Source organism: Neopelma chrysocephalum, unplaced genomic scaffold (assembly GCF_003984885.1).
Source record: "Neopelma chrysocephalum unplaced genomic scaffold, ASM398488v2 Primary Assembly neopelma1_75, whole genome shotgun sequence".
Lineage (NCBI taxonomy): Eukaryota > Metazoa > Chordata > Aves > Passeriformes > Pipridae > Neopelma > Neopelma chrysocephalum.
The window spans coordinates 13,188,148-13,210,056 of NW_020897736.1; the positions used below are offsets into that span (position 1 = coordinate 13,188,148).

The following is a 21,909-nucleotide window of genomic DNA, read 5'->3' on the forward strand; positions in this document are numbered from 1 at the left end:
GGCTGAATGATGCAACAATTTTTCAGTTATCTACCCCTAGAAACTATGTGGTTGCTCACAGAACTTGGACTCTTCAGCACCAGGGGGGATTATGGCACAGAAATGTTGTCAGTGTGTGTATGGTCCCATCAGAGGGAGGGAAGAAAACAGACCCAGACTCTTCTTCCAGGAGGAAAAGCAATAGGTAGAAGCTGAAAAACAAGGAAATTCTACCTAAAAGTAAGAAAAAACTGTTTCATTGGGAGGGTGGTCAGATATGAAGATGTTTCCAAGAGAGGTTGTGGAGTCTCCATCCTTGGAAATATTCCAAACCCAGGTGGGTGTGGTCCTAGTGAAGCTGCTCAATGAGGAGGGTCTGGAAAGCTCCTGAGGTCCCTCAACTGCTCCACGACCCAATGTATGGAGGGTGTGGGTGACACAGGGAACACAGCACTGGTGTCCATCCAGCCATGGAATCTGACACCTCAGCCATGGAATCTGACACCTCAGCCAGTTATTGCCCCATCCTACTGCTCCCCATGACCCAAAGGTGACCAGAGGAGATGTTGGACCATTTTGTGAGGTGGTAACAAGGAGCTCTTTGGCAGTTGGATCAATGGCTTGGTACTCACAGGACAGTTATTGACACCTGACTCTTCCTTCTGTTAGACCCTGTGGATGAAAGGAGTGGAGGGAAAAGAGCCCTCAATCCACACCCTGCTCCCAGGAAGGCCAGTGAACAATGAAGGTGCAGCTCAGCTTGCACGAGCTCAGCCTGTGTGGAAAATAAACACAGATGATGATCCAGACTCTTCCCATCCCCAGGGATTTATCCTACATACAGAGGGATAACTGGAGTCCTGAGGCTGGGATGAGCAAGGCTGTTGGAAGTAATATTGGAAGTAGTGGAAGTAATGGAGTTGCTTTGAGCCCGCCCCATTTAAGCTCAGTCTCACAACAAATCAGTTTTTAACTGAACACTCTCTCACCGTCCTCACTCCAACAAACCTCTTTAACCATATCAAGAACTAATTTTGCATAATGACTGCAATATGAAGCTGTAACAAAACCATCCAGGATTTGTCAGGGAAGCCTTAAGGACGACGACAAAGGCACCCACTGAGAAGAGGTTCAGCAGCAGAGTGTCCCAGCAGAGCTGGGCAAACACTCCAACCCATTTCCCTTGGAGATTCATTTGAATTTTTAAATGGGTTTCTTTGACTGTTCACATCCCTTTTGTGCTCACTTTCCATGAATAGCAAATGAGCTTTAATAAGGGGGATAATCATGAAAAACACATTTTAAGCTTGAACATTTGCCAAATGAAACCCTCCAATTGCACGGTGGTTAGCAGTACCTATGTCATTTTATGACTTTTCCACTAAATTAAAAACATTAACTGCTGGTCAGTTTGCACATCCACAGCAATGAAACCCAAATAATATCATTACAAACAGAACTGGGCAGCAGAGGTTAAAGTATTATTATATACAATTAGATATTCCTGAATTATTTGCTGGCTGACACTTAGTTCTTGACAATAATTATGACAAAAGAAAGTATCTTGAAATCTTGCCCTTTTTTCCCTTGTAAATTTTTTTTTAAAAAAAGAGTAACCTGTTATTTATTCAGCCCTGCCAGGCAACATGATTTGCCAGAGGATAGAGCAGTTATAGGTATAAAATCTTTACTCAAAGGGCTTTTGGTGAGTAAAATTTAAAGCCCTAAGATGCACAGGTGCAGCCCCGAAATGCAGTGAGATATATTTTGCTTTAGCTTCAATATACATCACTGAGCTCTCAAGGAAAAACCTTTTATATCTCATTTGTGGAGCAAATCACAACAGCAGAGTCCCCACAAGTCAACTCCATTTAGTTCCTAGGGATAGAAGCCTAAGAGGGAACTAATCAGCTTCTCCCAGAAACTCCTCCTTGTTTCTGTGACCAAAAAAAGTCACCCTGGCAGTTCTGTTTTCTATTTACTGGGGTGTATAAATAAATAAAGCTCAGAGCATGACACTGTGCAGCACTGACCCCAAAGCTGAGCTGGATACGCTACAGGGAGCAATCCCAATTTGGAAGGGGCTGGAAAAGCTCTAACCACCATTGTCCTTTGAACCTGGAGGCCAAGGCAGCTCTGAGCACCAGTGTAAAGGCTCTGACCAAATCAAAGGTGTTTTGATGGCAAAAAGATTGATATGGTGGCCTTGTCCTTTGATCCAAATAGTTTTCATAACTTCCAGCAGAACAAATATAAACACAATTTATGAAAGCAGGAATTCTGGGATCCACCACCTCCAAATAACCTAAAGCTCCTCGAGAAGATAAGGTTTAACATTCTAATGATGGCACTAGAAAGGCTTTTTTTCCCTTTAAATAATATTTGAGGTCTCTCAGCACTAAATATAGTGAAAATCCTGGCATAAACTAAGTAAAGTAACGGAAAATTAAGTGAAACAAAACAGCACTAACTTTGATTTCAGTGCTGTAAACTTTTGAGCTGCATCCATGGAGGAAAAGGATGGTGGGAAGAAAATCAAATGCATACCACAGTAAATACCAGGTATTGTGATAAATTACTTTTATGCTTCCAATAATTGTAAACGTGGGGGAGCTTCATATTCCTGACATGCTTGAAGAGCTCTGCAAGCCTTGTTTTTATTATTGTTATAGAACAGCATCAGTTTCTAGTTTATTTGGTGGAGAAAATTGTCGAGTTACGTTATAAGCAACTCCAAGCAGTTTGTTCGGGGAAGCTGAAAGGCGGAATTTTAGCCCATTAGACACGGGCAGGGAAGCAAAAGGTCCAGTTTCAACCCAAACTCGATTAAATAGCGTCCCCCAGTGGTGGTACCTGGTATTGCAAACTCGAAAAACGAACTGAAATCCAGGGAGAAAATTCCAAAGCCCAGCAACGCACGAACACAAAATCCTTTTCTTGTCGCTAAAATAAATAGAACATTAGCATGTACTCTGTAACGCTATATAAATAATTTTAGAGAATAAATGAGATCATCATCGAAGTGCAATGTAACAGGAAGTCTAATTAATATGGGTGCTGACAAAAATAATTGAAGAGGGGTGACATAATTAATGCCAGTGAGCACAGGGCTACAGAAAACAGATATTGTTAAAATAACTTGATATCTTTCTTTTTTATGAGTGCAAGGAGTGACACATTAATCCTGAGACCATTCTAGATGTGGGTACTATTTTTACAACACTTTTACAGAGCCAGCAATCCAGGAGAAGGAATCTCCAAGAGGACAGACAGCATTTATCCAGTTTAGTGTGAGTTAGAAGGAGATGATGCTGAATTGCCAATTGCTCCACAATTGCTTTAAGAATGGAAGAACCTACTTCAAAAACATGCTATAAGATAATCAAATCTTGCATCCTCTCCCTCAGTGATGGAATACTAGGAAGGGAAAAAAAAATCAAAAGGCCTCTTTCACGCAAAAAAGATATGATTTCTGTTGAGTCCATGACTGGGTGGATCCCACACTAACATTCTGCCTCTTGTTCGTGGCATTTGCCAAAGGAGTTGGGCATCAGGCTTGGCAAACATGAGCCAAACTCTGGGATTCTCCAATGACCTCAAGGTTCTTTGCCAAAATATGGAGCAACTTCTATCCAAAGGTAACACACTGAAATTCTGAACTGCACCTCCTGACATGGTTTTCCAAGCAGGGATTGCTCCTGAGAAGCTCAAACTTCCCATTCTAGGAAACACAAACACACAACTGAATTTTAAAGGCTTCTCTTGCTCATTTAAAATAAAAGCTTCTCTAGCCCTCTCTGGTGTTATCCAAGGAGCACTGTATGAGGTGAGAAATACTCTATAAAAATAATATTTGTACCAATTTCTTGCTATTCTACCATGATTTTTTCTTCACAAAGCACTTTGTGAAGTAAAACTGCATGAAGAAGTGGATGTCCCATCATTCTGCAGCCACACTGCACTGCACCTTCATGCTCCAACACTTGAGAGGATCTTCTAATGCTGATACTCAAACATTTTTGAAACTTTTATTTTAAAACTACTAAAAATGCCCTTGTTATCCTGTTAGTTTTGGGCTGTTCCTGCACAAACTCCTTGCCCTGTATAAAGCCAGTTACCAGATGAGCACGAAAGTTCATCTCTGATCTCACAGGGGTAAACTCAGTTGTTACATAAAGTGCCAAGAGTTCTCTTTGGCTTCAGTGACTCCAGCTTTGCCTTTTGCAATCACAGGAACTCACTCTCCAAAAGAGGAAGGAAGGTGGAAACTGAGAAGGTTAAAACTGTTCTGAGTAGGATGTTAGAAATACATAAGTAGCTACTTGACAGTACCAGCAAGGCAGGAACTTGGCCCAAAGGTCTTCCATTTTCCTCTGTGAAACAGTGAACAAATGAGAGCAGTGATCTCAGCTACTTTTCTTTAATTAACCTTCACTTCATTGCAGTCATTGAATGTCACTGAGTAAGCACACTGGTCTGTGTTCCTCACTGTGTCAGCACTCAGCATCCTCTACATTTCAAACTCAATTAAATGTCTTTTCTCCCAAATGTTGTGTTTTTCTTACCCTTTCTCTCACCACGGGTTACTTCATCTTTGTTCCTACTGAACAAGAGCTCCATCATTTGGTCTCCATTTCCCCTTTCCTCTCACATCCTGCTTACATAATACATCTAAAATCATCCTGACTACCAAGCCCAAGTCTACACTTTGGTCGTCTCTCACTAAGTTATAACACCTCCTCCTCCTCAGATGTTTGAGAACTTGGCTTCTGCAAATCAGTTCCTTACAGATGGTGCTTCCATTTACTGGCACCAATTGGTTACTTGGAAGTATTAGTCACTGCAGATACACATTTTATAAAACATGTGAAAAATAAGAAGTGGAATAAACAGGAACATACAGTGACATACTGCCTTGGCTCTTTCCCAGGTTTTTTTCCTCCTAAGGACAAACACTACACAGCTCACACCATGTATTTATGTTCAAGTGAGGTTATGATGGAGGCACTTGGTGGGAATGTAGGAATGCTTTTCTAATAGTCAAAATAATCATTCCCAAAATGCCATGTTTTCAGCATTGCAGCCTTATTCACAGAGCAGTGACTCAGACCCAGAGACAGTGCACTGGACTCATGACCTTCCACTGCTTTTCTGTTTCATCTTGGACTAGACTTAATCTGTCAGTGCCTTTATTTCCCCCCGCTGTAAATGTGAGGGACAATATTGGTGTCCACTGTAAAATTAGTTGGCATTAGGGTTGCAGTTCTCACACCCCTTGCCCCGATCCCCACCTCAACTCCCTGAGTGCTGCAGATGATCCCACAAAATCAGGACTGAGGATTGGACCTGGGATCTCTCCTAGAAGATGCCAGGAAAACCATGGAGGGTAACACATATGCACTTATGCAGGTCTAGAGCTTAGGCACAGCAAGGCATCCTTGCTTTGTTCTTGTTCTTCCCTCCATCCTTTTCAACCCTCCAGTGCCTCCAATAGTTCCACATCACTGTCCTTGGAGTGAGAAACCTAAAAACAAACAGAAAAAACCCACATGTATCTTCACCACAACCACCCCATCCTCCTGCCACTGCAGCCTAACAGAGCTTAACTGCTTCTTCTCATTTGCCTCCCATAGACACCCCAACTACTTTTCCAGCATTTTCTCCACTGTCCCCCCAAAATCTCTCCGTTTTCCTTCACTGGAAGGGTATCGGTCCTCTCTGCTCGCCCACCCACACGAGCTGGGGCACTCCTGGGGCTCAGCACCTGCACTGGCCGGGCTTCCCCTCAGCCCTCACCTGGCACCGACCCCTCAGAGCCGCCCCGGTTCCCTCAGCTCGTTCCCCCCTGTCCCTCAGAGCTCTCCCGGTTCCCTCAGTCCGCCCCAGACCGGTCTTTGCGGTTCCCTTAGCTCGCTCCCTCCCTGTCCCTCACCTCAAGTTCCAGTTCCCTCAGCTCGTTCCCCCGTGCCCCTCAGGGCTCTCCCGGTGCCCTCAGCTCGTTCCCGCCTGTCCCTCAGCCCGCCCGAGTCCCTCAGCTCGCTCCCGGTTATCCCTCAGAGCTCTCCCGATTCCCTCAGCTCGTTCCCCGCTGTCCCTCAGAGCTCTCTCAGTTCCCTCAGCTCGTTTTCACCCGTCCCGCCTGACCCTCAACTCGTTTTCACCCATCCCGCCTGACCCTCAACTCGTTTTCACCCATCCCGCCTGACCCTCAACTCGTTTTCACCCATCCCGCCTGTCCCTCAGCTCATTCCCCCCGTCCCTCAGAGCTCCCCCGGTTCCCTCAGCCCGCCCCTCGGCGGGGCCGCTCCCCGCGCGGTGACCCCGCGCCCCGCCCCGCGCAGGCGCCCCGGCAGTCGCGGCCTCGGGGCCGCCGGTCCATGTCGGTTCCTGTAGTTCCCCTGCTGTCGCCGCCGGTCGCTGTTGTTTCCCCCCCCCGGTCCCTTCCATCCCCCGCCGGTCCCGATGCTCCGCACGGAGAAGGTGCTGCAGCTGCGGGGGCAGCAGGGCCGCGCCGTGCGGGTGGTGCGGGAGCACTACCTGCGGGCGGACGTGCCGTGCCGGACCGCGCTGTGCCGCAGCGCCCTGTGCCGCGCTCGCGGTGAGTGAGGGGCGGCCGCGGGCCGGGGCTGCGCGGGGGGACCGGGAGTGAGGGCGGGCACGGCCGGGAGCGAGCGCGGGGGGAGCCGGGGAGGGGGGCGTAGGGCAGAGCTGGGCACGAAGGGTGAGCCCTGAGCGGGGATGAGCCCTGAGCAGGATCGATCCCCGGGCTGAGGTGATTCCAGAGCGGGGTGATCTCTGAGCGAGTAGTGATCCCTGAGTGGGGGGTGATCCCAGAGCAGGGGTGATCCCTGAGTGAGAGTGATCCCTGGCCTGGGGTGATACCTGAGCGGGGGGTGATCCCTGAACAGGGGGTGATCCCCGGGCTGGGTGATACCTGAGCGGGGGGTGATCCCTGATCAGGAGTGATCCCTGAGCAGGGGGTGATCCCTGAGCAGGGGGTGATCCCTGAGCAGGGGGTGATCCCTGAGCAGGGGGTGATCCCAGGGCAGGAGCTGATCCCAGGGCAGGAGTTGATCCCAGGGCAGGAGTTGATCCCGGGGCAGGAGCTGATCCCAGGGCAGGAGTGATCCCAGAGCGGGAGTGAACCTCCCTGCTGAGGTTCGGACGGTGCTGAACCACGCTGGAAAAACCAAACGGTCCCAACTCGCGGCTGTAGCAAAAGTTTCCCTCCAAAGCAAGATCCTTCGGAAATCAGCGAGGCGTTAAGAAAGAAAGGAATCGCGGAGTTGGTTGTTACAGGGATTAACTGTGAGCGGTTTACAGCCAGTGATAAAGGGCTGAAGGATTGTTCAATTTTTACACTCCCCATGTTTTAAAAGATCCTTAAAAAAGGCATTAATTTCTGCAGGGTGGTGGTTTATAGCATGCATTAAATTCTATACATACCTGTTAAGTACAACAATGGGGCCAAGCCATTATCTTGAAGCGACTGTAATTCTGCATCAGCAGTTCTTTCTGTTCGGTAATTAAATGTAATTGCCTGTGTTATATCAGGGCATTTCAGACACGGGAAGGCTGCCAGGCTCTGATGTCTGCATTTGTTGTTGTTTTTACAGACTGTGGTGCTGTTTATGTGCATCATAGATCATCACCTGGGCTTGGGTTGATATTTCAGTCTGGTTTTTTGTTGGTGTTAAACAGCACAATTAAACATTAACATCCAACCTGTTTCAATAGACCAACTTATTTGCTTGCCTAAAAGAAGAGGTTGAGAATTTTAATTCTTTGGAATTGTCACTGACATAGATATTGGCACTTTTGGTTTAGGTGTCTGTTGCAACTGTGGGCAGATATATTACTTATGTTATTGCCGTATATTACGTAGGATGTCAGGCCTAGGGAAAGTTACTGCTTCCCAATATATTGCATTTGGTTTTGAATTCCCTAAAGATAAGTTAAAAACACATACCAGAAAAAAAGTCTTATCTCTCCTGCCGTGCCAAACTTCCCCTCTTCTGCACTTCAGTGTAAATTGTGCTGTAGGTGACTGTCAGAATATGTCCCTTTGTAATTATTCAAGGTAACCCAGAGGTGAGGGGAACGTTTGTTTTCACTCCTGACTTTGCACAGTGTGCTGAGCAAATTTATTTCCTGCACTGTGAGGGACTGCCTGAATAAATCACACCTGCAGGTGCTTGTAAGGGTGCGCTGTGCCTGCTCAGAAGTTATTCTGTTCTGGATGTATAGGTTAGGCAAGGATAGCTCAGTGTGGGCAGATTACATAAATCTTCCAGTGACATTTCACTTTTAATGCTCTTCTGAATTATTAATAAATATTAGCTTTCTTGTATGCATTCTGCCATCATCCATTATAATCCTTCAGTGGGAGATGAAGCCAAATTACAATTGTGCTGACTGGATCCACACTTCCAGTGATCACAGTTCACTGACAGATTGTCCTGGGTCAGCTTCTAAAAAAGACATGAAAATAGCATGACTTGTCAAGGTCTGTATACTTTTATTATATATTATTTGCCTGCACTCTGGTGAGCTCAGCGATTCAGTGTTTATAATACCATGAGGGTTAAATAGATGCCAAGAGAAAATACAGTGGACATCCCCTCCCATCCGAAAGTTTATTGGGTAATCTTTGAAATACCAAAACCAATTAAACTCATTAATTTTTAGGTGCATTTTAAGGTGTCATCTGTGATGGGCTGGCTATGATATTTTGATGGCTTATTCCTAAGGGAAGGAGTCTCTTTAGAGAAAATTAGCAATGATGGTTAACAGTTTGGGTTCAAGAACATCTCCTCTTAGCAGTAGCATTGCTTTTCTCCCTGTGTACCCTTACCTGTGCACTTTTATATAAAGATATACCAAAAAAGCCTGCTGTAAATGGGTATTGTTAACAGAGGGAGCTGTGGGAGCAACATAACAGAACTGCCCATGATTCTACACCTCTTGAAAATTCCATTAAAAGATTTTCTCTGCCAGATGTGTACTCCCTTTTTCACATGGAAGCAGAGAAAAAAGGACTATTACCTGCACTCAAGTTACAGGCTTTTTTTTCATAATGAAACGGCCTCTTTTTCACTCCTTTGGATAGAATTTACTCTAAATTTTGGCATCAGTGGATGCAAAAAGGGTTCTGTCATAAATTTAGAGACTTGACCACAGAACTGTACCATGGTAGCCATAATTGTGTTCAGCAGAAGAAGAGAGAGGTACATCTTGGAGGACACACAACTTGAATTCCCTGATGTCTGAATCAATGTTAGAAGTGACAGTTTAAGCCTTTGAACTGTGGATTAAATTTCAGATGGCAAACTGCTCTCAGATGACGTCACACACTACGTTGTCCCCGACTGCAAAGTTGTGCAGGAGTACCTGGAGATTCTGGAGTTTCCGGAGCTGAAAGGAATTATTTTCATGCAAACAGCTTGTCAGGCTGTGCAGCATCAAAAAGGACGCAGGTACTTATCCCATAAAACCTTATTTTTTATTTAGGTTGAAGTAAAAATAGACACTTCGTAAAACGTATCGTTTGTTTTTAGGTCTTTCAAGTGTCTTAATATAATTTTACAGAAGGGGAAGAACGAGGGTCCTTTGTGATCCATGGGCAACAGTGCCTGGCATAGTTTTCACTTGATAGGAGTAGTATTAAACCTGTAATATTATTAATTAATCCAATGGTTGTGACAGGAATTAATGAGACTTTGCAGTAATGATGTATCACGTGCCACAACTGGATTATGGACAGGTTTGGGTTTGCTCTGTTGAGGACTGAGCACTTGTCTTTGGGGAGCAATTAGTACAATGCTGTGGTACTTAGCAGACATTAACCTGTGTATCTCCATGGCATTTTAGAGTCAAATTTGCTCCCAGGGCCTTCCTGTATTTCTGAAGCACAAATGCTTTTGCAGGAATAGCCCTTGTCCCAGAGTGACAAAATAAGCTTCTGAACACTTAGGATGTTTTGTGGGGCTCAGTGGAAAGCAAATATGTTTAAATCAGAATGTTTAAAATTAAACATGTTGAAAATTAAATCAGAGTGTTTAAAATCATATGTTTAAAATCAGAAGCATTCCCAATGGAAGTCAGAAAAGCTTGCTTGCAGGTGGTGGTTTAGGTTTTGTCATCAGTGGTATTATTTGATGAATGCTTTTCTTTGTGCATGACAGTAATTTGCCTTGAGTTCTTCAGCTGTATTTTCACCTGGAGTCAGAACAGCAGTATCAAAAGAAAGCACAAAAGTATATTTATCTCTTTTGTATTTCAGACAGTACAACAAGTTACGAAATCTATTGAAGGATCCCCGTCATGACTGTACAGTGTTTGCCAATGAATTCCACCAGCATTGCTATTTGCCAAGAGAGAAGGGAGAATCCATGGAGAAATGGCAGACCAGGTCTGGTTTAACCTCTGTGGTGCCACACTGGGCAGGATCATGGCTCTGTATTTAGGAATATGAGCATTGGGTACTGAGAGTTCATGCCCTTGCTCTGCTTGGCTTTGGAGCAGTTCACAGTCACTGAAAGTCTAGATCGTGCTTTGATGATTAAGGAAGTGTCAACATTGTTTTCTTAGGAAAATAGACAAAATACACTGAATTAAATGGAATAATGCTAAAAAAAAGCTGGATCATTTTAAAGTTACACCCCAGCATTGGAGTCTTGGCAGCTCCCCTTGGGAGCTCCCCTTGCTTTTTACAAACTTCTACTCCAACAATATGTTGTGTTGCAGGCAGGGCACGAGTGGATGTACTGGGGAGGAAACATCCTATTTTCCTCTCTTCTCCTGGGGCTTATAAACACATAAACATTTTTGCAGGTAAAAGGTTTCTGTAGCTTGTGTGTATCTCTCAGAAGTCTGTGTGTTAAACCAAAATCTCGTTTATACAAAGCCAGCAAAAGTCTTGCGAGTAGCAAGTGAGCTATGCCAGAAAAGTTATTTCAAACTTTGCTTTTCTAGGAATATTTACAATGCAGCAGCCTGGTATTACAACCACTGCTTGGGGCAGATGCCAGTTGTTATGGTAACAGAAGATGAAGATGCCATCAGGCAGTTTGGAAATGAAACAGAGGGAGTGTTTGTGATTTCCTTCAAGGTAACGTGCCAGGAAAATAAAAGGTTTCCTTTATGTTGCATCAAGTACATTAAAGTATATTGCAAATCATCCCAGAGTTTACACTGGAGGAAACTGTGATGGTAACTCATGTCTGCATTGCTCAGAGAAAGCAAAGATGTCACTTATGGGAATGTCAGAAAAAATGATGGCAGGGAGCAAACCAGGGAACTGAAGAGAAAAAGAGCAGCTCTGAAAATAGAGGTCATCTTTCTTAGGAGCCCTTTTCAGTGTTTTCTTTGTTTTTAAAGAATTTGGTGTTGATGAGCAGGGATCAGTTCCCTCAGTGCCAACAGTCCATAAGCAGCTGTACCCTATAAATCCATCAGCAGCCCTGCCAGTTCACTTCAACCTGCACTGCTGAGGATACAGGGATGCCTGAGAAGATAATTCTTCATTTTGGTGTTGATCTCTGAAGCTGTTTGATTCAGTGGGATATGGGGATGGGATGTTTGTGTTTAGCTGGGAAAGGATGTTGAGTAAAACCAGGAGCAAACCAATTTACCTTGATTGTATTTATCCTTGATTTAGCCTGAATCCAGAATAAATCTGTGGTGTTTCTTGTCCATTATGGGTTTTCCAAACGCATTATTAAAGGAACAGAGACTCTAAATACCTTCCTGTCTGTTTATATTTGTGCATCCAGAATTACCTGGATAACTTCTGGCCTGACTTAAAGGCTGCCCATGAACTCTTTGACTCCATAACTCAAGCTCGGCGTGAACGGGAGAGTGAAAGCCAAGAGAACCACGGGAAAGAATATCCTGAGCACTTACCTCTGGAAATATTGGAGGCTGGGATCAAATCTGGAAGGTACCTGCAGGTAATTTGTTACATAGAGAACATACACAGAACAATGCAGTCTTGTGCTTGGTCCCTTCAGCCTGAATAAGACTGATTAGAGAAAGAAATATTGCTGTGGAAGGGATTAGGATTCTCAGAATATTTCTTGTGAACACGTGGATTTTTTTTGTCTTGGACAAGTTAAAATGAGAACTGGCTACTGAGGATTTTAAATTTGCTGTGGATTTTTCTTCATGTTGTTATGTGATGTAGCTGTAAGTTGAGAAACCAGGTGTGATTTGAATCAGCTGGATCTTATTTTTAAATACAAATAATGCTGCACAAGGGCAGCAGTTTTTACTTCATTTGTACGGTGAAATTAATGTATGGTTTTATGGCTGTTCAGGGCCTTAATATGGATTGTTGGTGGACAAGGGTCTTTCTCTTAAAAATAATTTAAAGAAGTAGGAGCAGTAATTTGTTCCTTTCCTGGCAATTTCAGCAGCAAGGCAGGAATAAAATAGGAACAGAGAGACTGAGGGTTTTCTTTCTTGTTGGAATAATACCAGATTCCATGTTAAAACAGGCAGCAAAAGTAATTTACACTGCCTTTGGTTGGAATGAAATGACCTTTACCATCTTAGAGATAAATTGAGCATTTAGAAGAATTTACCATTCTTTTCCAGAAGTGAGTACTTAAAATCCTGCATTCTCCCCTTACAGAGAGAACAGTTGTGTTCAGAACAACCCATGTATCAAAAAAAGCCTTCTGATTTATGTAAAGATAATTGTAAACCCCAAAATGTTCTTTAAAGTTGCCTCTTTAGAGGTGTGACTGTTTCATTCTCTTGATGGGTTTGTTGTTTTCTTTCAGGGCTCCCTGAATGTCAACAAGCACCGAGCACAAGTGGAAGCTTTTGTTCGACTTCAGGGATGTGGCAGCAAAGACACAGGTGGGAAAACATTGGGAACATTTACTCGGGGCCTTTGTGACACTGTGCTTTTCCCAGGAAGCCATGGAACCATGTGGATGTAACTTTGAAAGGTTCCTGTGACAGACCCTGCAGTCAAACCACTGTTCAATACAGTAATTATTTTTTAAAAGCTTGTTTTGTTCTGAACCCTGCCCAGAATCCTGTGGCAGTGGCTTCCACAATTTGACAGCATTGTGTGTTTTTAAAGCTGCTGCCTAAGAACAATGAGCTCATCCCAGTCTCTGCTGCTTTTTCACCAAGAGTTCACTTACAGAATTGCTTAATATCTCCTTAAAAAAATAGTGGAAAAGGTTTTCATTTCCTTGCAATATTAATTACTTGCCAGTAGTCCTTTTTTGGAAAAAATTGTACTGCAAATTTTCTGTTATTTCAGCAGAATGCTGATTTGAAATTTTTTGGAGGATTATAGCTCTACTTCTTTTTATTTTAAATACAGAGCTTCAAAGTGACATCCTCATTTATGGGACCAAGGCTCGGAATCGTGCAATCCATGGGGATGTGGTGGTTGTGGAGTTGCTCCCTGTGCAGGAATGGAAGGGAAGGACTGTTGCCCTCTGTGAAAATGAGACAGAAGATAAAGCCCCTGCAGACACCACAGGTGACCCCATGCCCACAGGTAAGGACACAGCATCTTTTTAATGCCTTGCTGATGAATAATGAAAAAACCCAATTTTAAGGTGAAAATGTATCCCAGTATGACCTGCCTGTGTGCCATGGGAACTTGGAGTCTTACTTGAAATTATTGCTTTGCAGCTACAAGTTTGTTGAGGTCAGAGTTAAAAGTTTTAATTCTCTTTCTGCAAGGAAAAGATGTTTGGTTTTGCTCTATCCTATTAAAAATTCTCTGTATTTTTTGCTAGAATTGGCCACGTTCCAGCAGCAGTGGGAATCTCTGAATAATTTATGGACTGGATCAGTTGAAATCTATACAATGAGATAGTCTCCACATAAATAAAGGCTTGTTAAAATCTGGCTGTGCCAACAATAATTTGTAACACACTGGTATTGTCTGCACAACATATGCTCTTGGCAATTGTGGCACACATTTGGGGACACATTAATTCATATTATATGACAAAGCAGGGAATCTTCTCTACCTCCCACATATTTCCTTTATGTTCCTGTTTAACTCTTGCATGTCCAACGTTCCTTATTTAAAGGTAAAGTTGTTGGAATCACTCAGAAGAACTGGAGAGATTATGTGGTCACTTTTCCCTCTAAAGAAGAGAGTCAGTCCCAGGGCAGGAATGCTCAGAAAGTCCTTGTGACACCCTGGGATTACCGAATTCCCAAAATCCGGATCAGTACCCAGCAAGCTGAAGCATTACAGGTAATGGGACAGAGGTGCTTCTCTAGTCTGTGTTCCTACAAAATTGTGTGGGCCTTTTATGCTCTAATGATGTTTCTCTTGGCAAAAACATGGGTAAAACTATTGAAGTGAAGTCAGAGTGGTTCAATTTCTGCCTCGAAGGAATGTGTTCAATCCCTGTCAAAACTGCTCCAGCTTCAGGTAATAAAGCTTGTTTGAGTTCTGAATTTGGGCCACAGGATAGCTGGACTTATATACTACTTGTTTTGATTTTTTTTCTGATAAATTAAAGGTCATATTAAGGGTATAAATTGTACCAGCCCTCATGGCTTTATTGGCTCCACGACTATACCTAACTTTGATGAAAGTAGTAAGGAGAGATTTCACCCAATTAACAAAGAATTAAGATGATTAGCCTGCTATGGCTGTAGAAAGAAGGATCATGGGTTTGTTCATTCCTAGCTGCTTTTTCTGGTGGGCTGTGGACTCCCCATCCCTTCAAGTGTCCAAGGCCAGGTTGGATGGGGACTGGAGCAACCTGGTCTAGTGGAATGTGTCCATGGCAGGGGGTTGGAACGAGGTGACCTTTAAGGTCCCTTCTAACCCAACCCATTCCAGGATTCTCTGATTTACTTGTGACATTAAGTACTTCTTCACAGCCAAGAACTAAATTCCAGCTGTGTCTTTCGTGGTGTAACAATATTTGTGTACATCTTGGGCTTGCTCTTTTCAAACACTTCAAGGTAGAGATTCTCCATATAATGACCCAGGTGGGCCTTTGGTCGGGACAGAAATGTAATTCTCAGTATTTGTATCTTTGTCACTGAGGGTTTCTTTTTCCTTTCCATGAAGTTCTTGGAGTTTCCAGTGCCTTTGGAAGCTCTGTGTGCCCTGGAGCAGAGTTGCTGTCCATGGCCTGCTCTCACACAGGTGTCTCCCTGCAGGATTACAGGGTTGTTGTGCGAATCGATTCCTGGGAGTCAACTTCCCTGTATCCAAACGGGCACTTTGTGAGAGTCCTGGGAAGAATTGGAGATCTTGAGGGGGAAATTGCAGCTATTCTGGTGGAGAACAGCATCTGTGCTGCCCCTTTCTCAGAAATCCAGGTGTGTCTTTGGGATCAAACACATTCTTTTTGGTTCATTTCTTGTTTCTCAAAGAGAGGGACCCTCTCACAGCTGAATGTCTTCATTGCCAACAGGTGTTTGAAAGCTGAAAAGTATTGATAGTTTATTTTTCTGGAATCTTTTGGATCAGTGGTTCTATAAACAATACAAATTTTCAAACCAAGAGTGATTTTAAGATAATCTGTTCTTTATGAGGAGAAGATTACAAACTCTTAATTTTAATTTGAGATAAACTTATAAGATATGGTACTGATCCTAAAGGCCTGGTCCTACTGAAATCTTTGTCTTAAATCCTTTTGTCTTCAACCCAGGTTTCATAAAGGACTATTTTGATTATGCCTACAATTAATTGAAAGAAAAAGAATGTAAAATGCAGTGGTGATGTTTGCCAGAGCTGCAGGATCACAGTGATATCAGTTGTCACTGTGATACTGCAGTGCCACAGTAATATCAATTGTTACTGATACACATAGAATTCTTTTCAATTCTGTTTCATATTTTCCATAAAGTGAATGGAATGGACTGCCAGAAGAATTTGAAAACCCAATTAAATCTGATTTGCTGGCTTTTTTTTTGGTAGAAAACACGTAAATCTGTGTTCACCAACAACGATTTTGTGTGCAGATGAGTGAAATGCCCACGAGTTCTTCGAAGAATCCGTGGAAGGTGAATCCAGAGGAGGTGAAGAAGCGCCTTGACCTGCGAGACACCCACCTGATCTTCAGCATCGACCCCAAGGGCTGCGAGGACGTGGACGACGCGCTGTCCGTGCGGGCTCTGCCCGGCGGCCGCCTGGAGCTGGGTGTGCACATCGCGGACGTGACACACTTCGTGCCTCCAAACTCCTACACCGATGTCGAGGCCAGAGCAAGGTAAAGGATTCCTACGAGTCAGGAAATGTGCAGAGCTCAGGAGTTTGTGCCTCAGGGAAACTTTGGAAGGAAAGAAGGAAATGTTCTTTCTGTAGCATGCTGATTGAAGCTAATATATAACTAATGGCATTCTGCTTTTATTGGGATGAATTTTCCACAAAGCTATGGCTATCTTTCCCTAACCACTACTCTGCTCTATATTCTGCTTTAACATTTGTGGCATGAAGTATTTTTGCAATCCACTTGTTTGCATTCCAAGGGGGATGAATCTCCACACAGAGCACAGAACACCCACAAAATGGAATCAAGTCTTACATGAGTTTAATGCCAGAGGTATTTGTCAGGCTTATGTTTTAATACTCAGTCTGGTGTTTTAATGTGCCCATATTTCATTCTCTTTTTTGAACTGTTTTGAAGTTAAACTGCTGAATCACTTCATAACTGTATTCTTTATAGATGCAAAGAAGTGTAAACCATGTAGGCAGCAGAGATGTTTGATGGAGCCATTAAATCACCTCTTCTTCACTGAGCATATTTTGTCCAGCCCTAGTTCTGGCCTTAATGGAGCTGAAACACCAGGGCAGGCAAAATCAGGGTTGGACTGTACAAACAGTTATTGAAACCACTTGACTTTGGCCTTGCACCTGTGTGTGCTCTGTAGGAATAACCTCTTAAAACCAGGCTGTGTGTCCTGTTGAGCTGCAGCAGTCTCACACCCCACACTGCTGGGGAGCTGCACAGCCAGGAATCCTGGGACCAAGAGCAGTGACTGTGTTTTGTTCCTCAGGGCCACCACGTGTTACTTGGCTGACCGGCGCTATGACATGCTGCCCTCTGTGCTCAGTGCCGACCTGTGCTCCCTCCTCAGTGGGGTCGACAGGTAAGGCTTTGGAATCCTGCTGAGGAAGGAGATTTTCACCAGTAATTTAATTATTATTTAATTATTATTACCATTCTCTGTGGTTGGATGTTTTTTGCACTGTTACTAAATCCTCAAGTGCAAGAACGGTGTACATTAAAAAATACCTTTCAGTTCTACCAGAGGTAGTTGAAAGTGTTATCCTTTGGAATACTTTATTCTGTGTGTGCTGAAGGATTTTGTTTGAGCAAAAGCCAGCTGAACACAGATGTAATCCAAGATTCAAACCATAACATGAAATCACAGAGAAGATTGAGGTCGCATTTTTATTTTAAACATGAAAAATGCATTCCTGAAATCATTTGTTGTTGACACATTTCCCCACTAGAGAGCTCTTGTAATATTTATCTTACATCATTATTGAGTGTTTTCTTGGATGAAAGTAACTGTTGACAGAAGAATTGTGAAGCAAAAGCAAGGTTTCCTACCTGTGTTATCCCTGTTTCCAGAGAGCACCAGGAATGATTTGTCATGTAAACTTTTTTTCTGTGTGACTTAACACTAGATGTTAAACGTCCAACTCGAATTCCATGACCAGTTTTATGGAGTGTTACTCAGTGTTGCTGCCAAGGGGTGCATCCATGTGAATGGTCACATTTTTCACTATTGTCCTGTTCCTCAAATGGGCCATTATTCCATTTTGTTTCAATTTCCAGGGTCAGTTGGTGGCTGGCATGAGGATATGCAGAGATATTCATTGTGGATGCATCTGATTAATAAAATAAAAATGAATAAAAATAACTATTGCAGTGCAATTGCTTTAAAATAGATGTGACCTTATATCTTAGGGGTTCTCTGCCTTGGCAGCTGGGTTGAAAACACTGCTGATGGAGCTGGTCCTCTTTTATTAATACTTGTGATTTATTAATGATTGTGATCCACGAGACTGAAAGGCAAGTGCATTAATTAGTGGTGTTGCTGAGCACTTGTTTCGTGAAGGTACTTCCAGTAAACCAACAGAGCAGAATTAAATTTGGACATTTCTAGTAGCTGACTGTGCTTGAAATGAGAGTTGAAGTGAAGCAGAGCATTGCAGAGCCGTGGTGTTGTGTTTCAGGTACGCTGTGAGTGTCCTGTGGGAGCTGGAGAAGGAATCCTATGAACCCCTGAGGGTGCAGTACACCCGGACCATCATCCGCTCCTCCTACAAGCTGGAGTACGAGGCAGCCCAGGGACTGCTGGATGGAGACCCCGGTGTCCTGGGGGACATCCCAGAACTGAAGCACTTGGATGAAGGGACGAGGCAGAAGAAGTTGTCTGAGCTGGTGTGGGCGATCTCCAAACTCACGGATATAGCTCGGCACGTGAGAGCCAAGCGGGACAGGAGCGGGGCCCTGGAGCTGGAAGGGATCGAGATCCGAGTGCAGCTGGATGAGAAACGGAACATCCACGACCTCATCCCCCGGCAGCCGCTGGAGGTGCACGAGACTGTGGCAGAGTGTATGATCCTGGCCAACCACTGGGTGGCAAAAAGGATTTGGGAAGATTTCCCCCACCAAGCTCTGCTGCGTCAACACCCTCCCCCCCGGCAGGAATTCTTCACGGAGCTCCGGGAATGTGCCAGTGCCAAAGGCTTCTCCATAGACACACGGTAGCTTTGATTCATTAAGTTCTTTAAGTTGAGTTAAGCAATCAACTATTTGGCCATGTTATCATCACAAACCATTCCAGCTCTGAGTATCAATGTTCACAGACACTGCAGAGCAATTCCTGAAAAGATTTTTAATAACCTTTCTGATGATGTTCTGACCAGGAGAAACTGCTCTGCTGCAAATGGCAGTGCCTGAATCATTGTAGACATATCCAAAAAAGCATTTATTCAGTCACTGTGCAGTGGGTAAGCACTGCAAGAGCCTTGTGTGCACCATGTCCTGTGTAAGGGAGTACTGGGTTAAATCAGGTAAACTCTGTGCAATGCAGTCATTTTAAATGACTCAGAATAATTCAGAATTATTTGGTCAAGATAATGAGAAGGCCATCAGCTTCATCCATCACATTGGGAGAGTCACATCTGGACATCACAGAGAGTGAAGGGCATCAGTAGAGCCTCTGTGACTTGGGTGTCACCTTGTCCCATTTGTGCGGGACAGAAAGGTTTTGGACCAGCTCACTCTTTTGTGGTGCACAGGATGGGTTTTTGCTCCAGTCCCTGGTTCTCCAGGTTGCAGCAGACAGGCCTGTTGATTAAAACTCTTTTTCTCCTAAACATTTTCCTTGAGCAGAGCTGTTAAGTGGGGTGAAAGTTTCAATATCATCCTGCTTTCCATTTCTGTGTTAATAACTGTTAATGTCTCAGTGTTTTTATATGCTGTTGTTAACTCTAAGCCCTGATGACCAGGGACAGTGTCATTTCCTTCAGCACTCACAGTTTTTTCCAGGTCTAACAAAGCACTGGCCGAGTCTCTGGACAAAGCCAACGACCCCTCAGACCCCCTTGTGAACAAGCTGCTGCGCTCCATGGCCACCCACGCCATGTCCAACGCCCTCTACTTCTCCACTGGCTCCTGTCCCGAGGAGGAGTTTCACCATTACGGTATCTGGTTGTTTTTAAGCTGTTCCCGTTGTTTCTGGACTGTGGGGAGGCAGAGAATGGCTGGGATTGCTCCTCTCTGCTCCCTTTTCCCTGGCAGGACTGGCCCTGGAGAAGTACACCCACTTCACCTCCCCCATCAGGAGATACGCCGACATTGTCGTCCACAGGCTCCTGATGGCAGCGACCCCGAGGGGAACTGCAGGGGATGGCAAGGACCATGTCATCAGCAACAAGGATCTGGAGGAGCTGTGCAGACACATCAATAACAGGAACAGGGTAAGGTGGTCCTCGGGGAGTCTCCATGTCTGTGCCGTCCTAGGGAATGGGATCCCGGTCCTGACTGTGGCTTTGGGGCACTGTGAGGACACAGGATCCCTTTGGTTTTATTTGGAATGCTTTGGGGCTTTTTTAAGTATCAGTTTTCTTCTGAGAGTGGTAGTAACAGTGACTTCATACTTCAGTGTACCACATGTAGGATTTCCTCTTAGATGGAATTTTTCTAAAGGACGGGCAAGGGAGTAAGGAATGGAAAAAAGCAGCTGTGGAAGTCAAAGCCAAACACACTTGTTGAAATATTTATGTAGGTTTTTTGTCTTCTCTTCCTGTGGGGGTGTTCCCAGGCAGCCCAGCGAGCTCAGAAACAGTCCACGGAGCTGTTCCAGTGCATGTACTTCAGGGACAGGAGCCCCGAGACAGACGAGCGCTGTGTGGCCGACGGGGTCATTTACTCCATCCGCACCAACGGCGTCCTCGTCTTCGTGCCCAGGTCAGTCCCGTGGGGCTTGGGGGGAGCTGAACAACGAGACCTCCGTGTTACCACGAGGAGCTCTGGTCCTTGGGACCAGGAGTGTTTCCACACCAGCTCAGCCCCTGATTTTTGCCAGCAGGAAGCAGCTCTTTACATGAAACTAACATTACACTTTAATTTCTGAGCTTTTAAATCTGTATTTTAAAGTTTCCTAGATGTATTGTGCATTCCAGAGGGTTGGCTGCATGGCTGAAGAGCCAGAACCTCCCCAACGGGGAAAAGCTTCCTTAGAGAGAACCCAGGGCAAACATGCTGCTGGTTTCAAGTAACTCTGTTTTTTAATGGAGAACTGTGTCCTCGCTGTGCTGTCTGGAAAAACCTGTAAAGCTGCTCTTCAACCCTCACTGAGCCATTCCAGGCTCCACCCAACCCTCAGATCATGGATCATTATTTCACTTTTGCTTCACTGCCCTCAAAACACTTCAGTCACTGTCTCAGTGCTGTTTTCCTGTACTCCCTGGGTTTCTTTGGCAGCACCCTCAGTGTTCCTGCAGGATTCCCAGGCTGCTGTGCCTGCCCTTTGTGTTGCTCTCCTCTAACCCCAGCCAGTTCTTTCAGAACTAAGAGAACTAATGAGGGTGAAAACAGAGCAGGTTCTGTGTGCTCCCTGTTGTGCAGGTATGGAATCAAAGGTGCCGCATACATGAGGAACAAGGAGGGCTTGGTCATCTCGTGCGGAGGGGCCGGGAGCTGTGAGTGGAAGCCTGGATCCCTCCATCGCTCCCAGGGCAAAATCACCTCCACTCCAACCACCGGGGACCCGGTGACACTGAGCCTGTTCGATCACATCACAGTGAGTCTTTCAGCTGGGGGGAGGAAAGGGAAGTAGCACCAGCAGAAGTTAAAAAATAATTGCTTTGCAGGTGGGAATCCTCGTGCAGAGTTCCCGCTGCCACGCCGACACCATCCGGCTGGAAATCCTCCGGAATGCCCCTCACCCCAGCACAGCCGGCGAGGCTGCCCAGAGCAGTGCCCAGCTGGTGAGGTCGGACGTGGTGAAGGCAGTCAGTCAGGGGGCAGAGGAAGCCCAGCGTGCCCAGGAGAAAGCCAGGGGGGAAGTGCTGGAGGAGGAATACCGGGAATTCTGCCAGACCAAGGGGCCCAGCCTGTACCAGCTGCTGGAGGAGATCCGGGAGCTGGCGCTGCTGGATGTGTCAATGGACGTGAGACCTGAGCTGTGACCCACCAGCAGCTGCTCCTGCTCACGAGTGCTTGGGGGATGTTGTACAAAGCAGTTTATTTAAATATTCAAGAGTCCTTTTAAACAGAAGCTAAATGTCTATTTTAAATAAGAATTATTTTTATCTGATTGTGAACATGTACTGAGTTACCAAAAGATTTTATATGTGATAAAACTTGTCTTTCAGACTAAAGGCAGTGTTCTGAATTCTTTTAAATGTCATTCAAAAAATCCTTCCCTCATGTTGTCCATATATCATTAAAACCTAAATACTTC

The 21,909-nt window shown here is 44.6% G+C and overlaps 2 protein-coding genes across 3 annotated transcripts in view; one reads left to right on the forward strand and one right to left on the reverse strand.

Moving 5' to 3' along the window:
• Positions 1 to 6,012, reverse strand: part of MEGF11 (multiple EGF like domains 11) — a 269,339-nt gene extending 263,327 nt beyond the window's left edge. For both annotated transcript variants that reach the window (XM_027688734.1, XM_027688733.1), the window contains exons 1-3: positions 5,271 to 6,012; positions 2,833 to 2,922; positions 612 to 754 (exon numbers count right to left, since the gene is read on the reverse strand). The gene's annotated coding sequence lies outside the window, so the exon portion shown is untranslated. The remainder of the gene's footprint in view (positions 1 to 611; positions 755 to 2,832; positions 2,923 to 5,270) is intronic.
• A 368-nt stretch (positions 6,013 to 6,380) lies between these two features.
• DIS3L (DIS3 like exosome 3'-5' exoribonuclease) lies at positions 6,381 to 21,826 on the forward strand. The gene is made up of 17 exons (XM_027688385.1): positions 6,381 to 6,577; positions 9,302 to 9,455; positions 10,262 to 10,390; positions 10,954 to 11,089; positions 11,754 to 11,930; positions 12,765 to 12,843; positions 13,322 to 13,501; positions 14,046 to 14,215; positions 15,139 to 15,300; positions 15,946 to 16,193; positions 16,981 to 17,073; positions 18,170 to 18,703; positions 19,491 to 19,645; positions 19,743 to 19,921; positions 20,266 to 20,411; positions 21,072 to 21,246; positions 21,317 to 21,826. Exons 1-17 carry the CDS (start codon positions 6,442 to 6,444, stop codon positions 21,632 to 21,634), a joined length of 3,171 nt encoding a protein of 1,056 aa, XP_027544186.1. The 5' UTR covers positions 6,381 to 6,441; the 3' UTR covers positions 21,635 to 21,826.
• Positions 21,827 to 21,909: the final 83 nt, after the last annotated feature.

Excerpts from the sequence above, each read along its gene's own strand:
- DIS3L (XM_027688385.1), top strand. The coding sequence starts at position 6,442 with ATGCTCCGCACGGAGAAGGTGCTGCAGCTGCGGGGGCAGCAGGGCCGC. Across the intron at positions 13,502-14,045 it reads AGGTGACCCCATGCCCACAG|GTAAAGTTGTTGGAATCACT; the intron begins GTAAGGACACAG and ends CCTTATTTAAAG. Across the intron at positions 16,194-16,980 it reads GATGTCGAGGCCAGAGCAAG|GGCCACCACGTGTTACTTGG; the intron begins GTAAAGGATTCC and ends TTTGTTCCTCAG.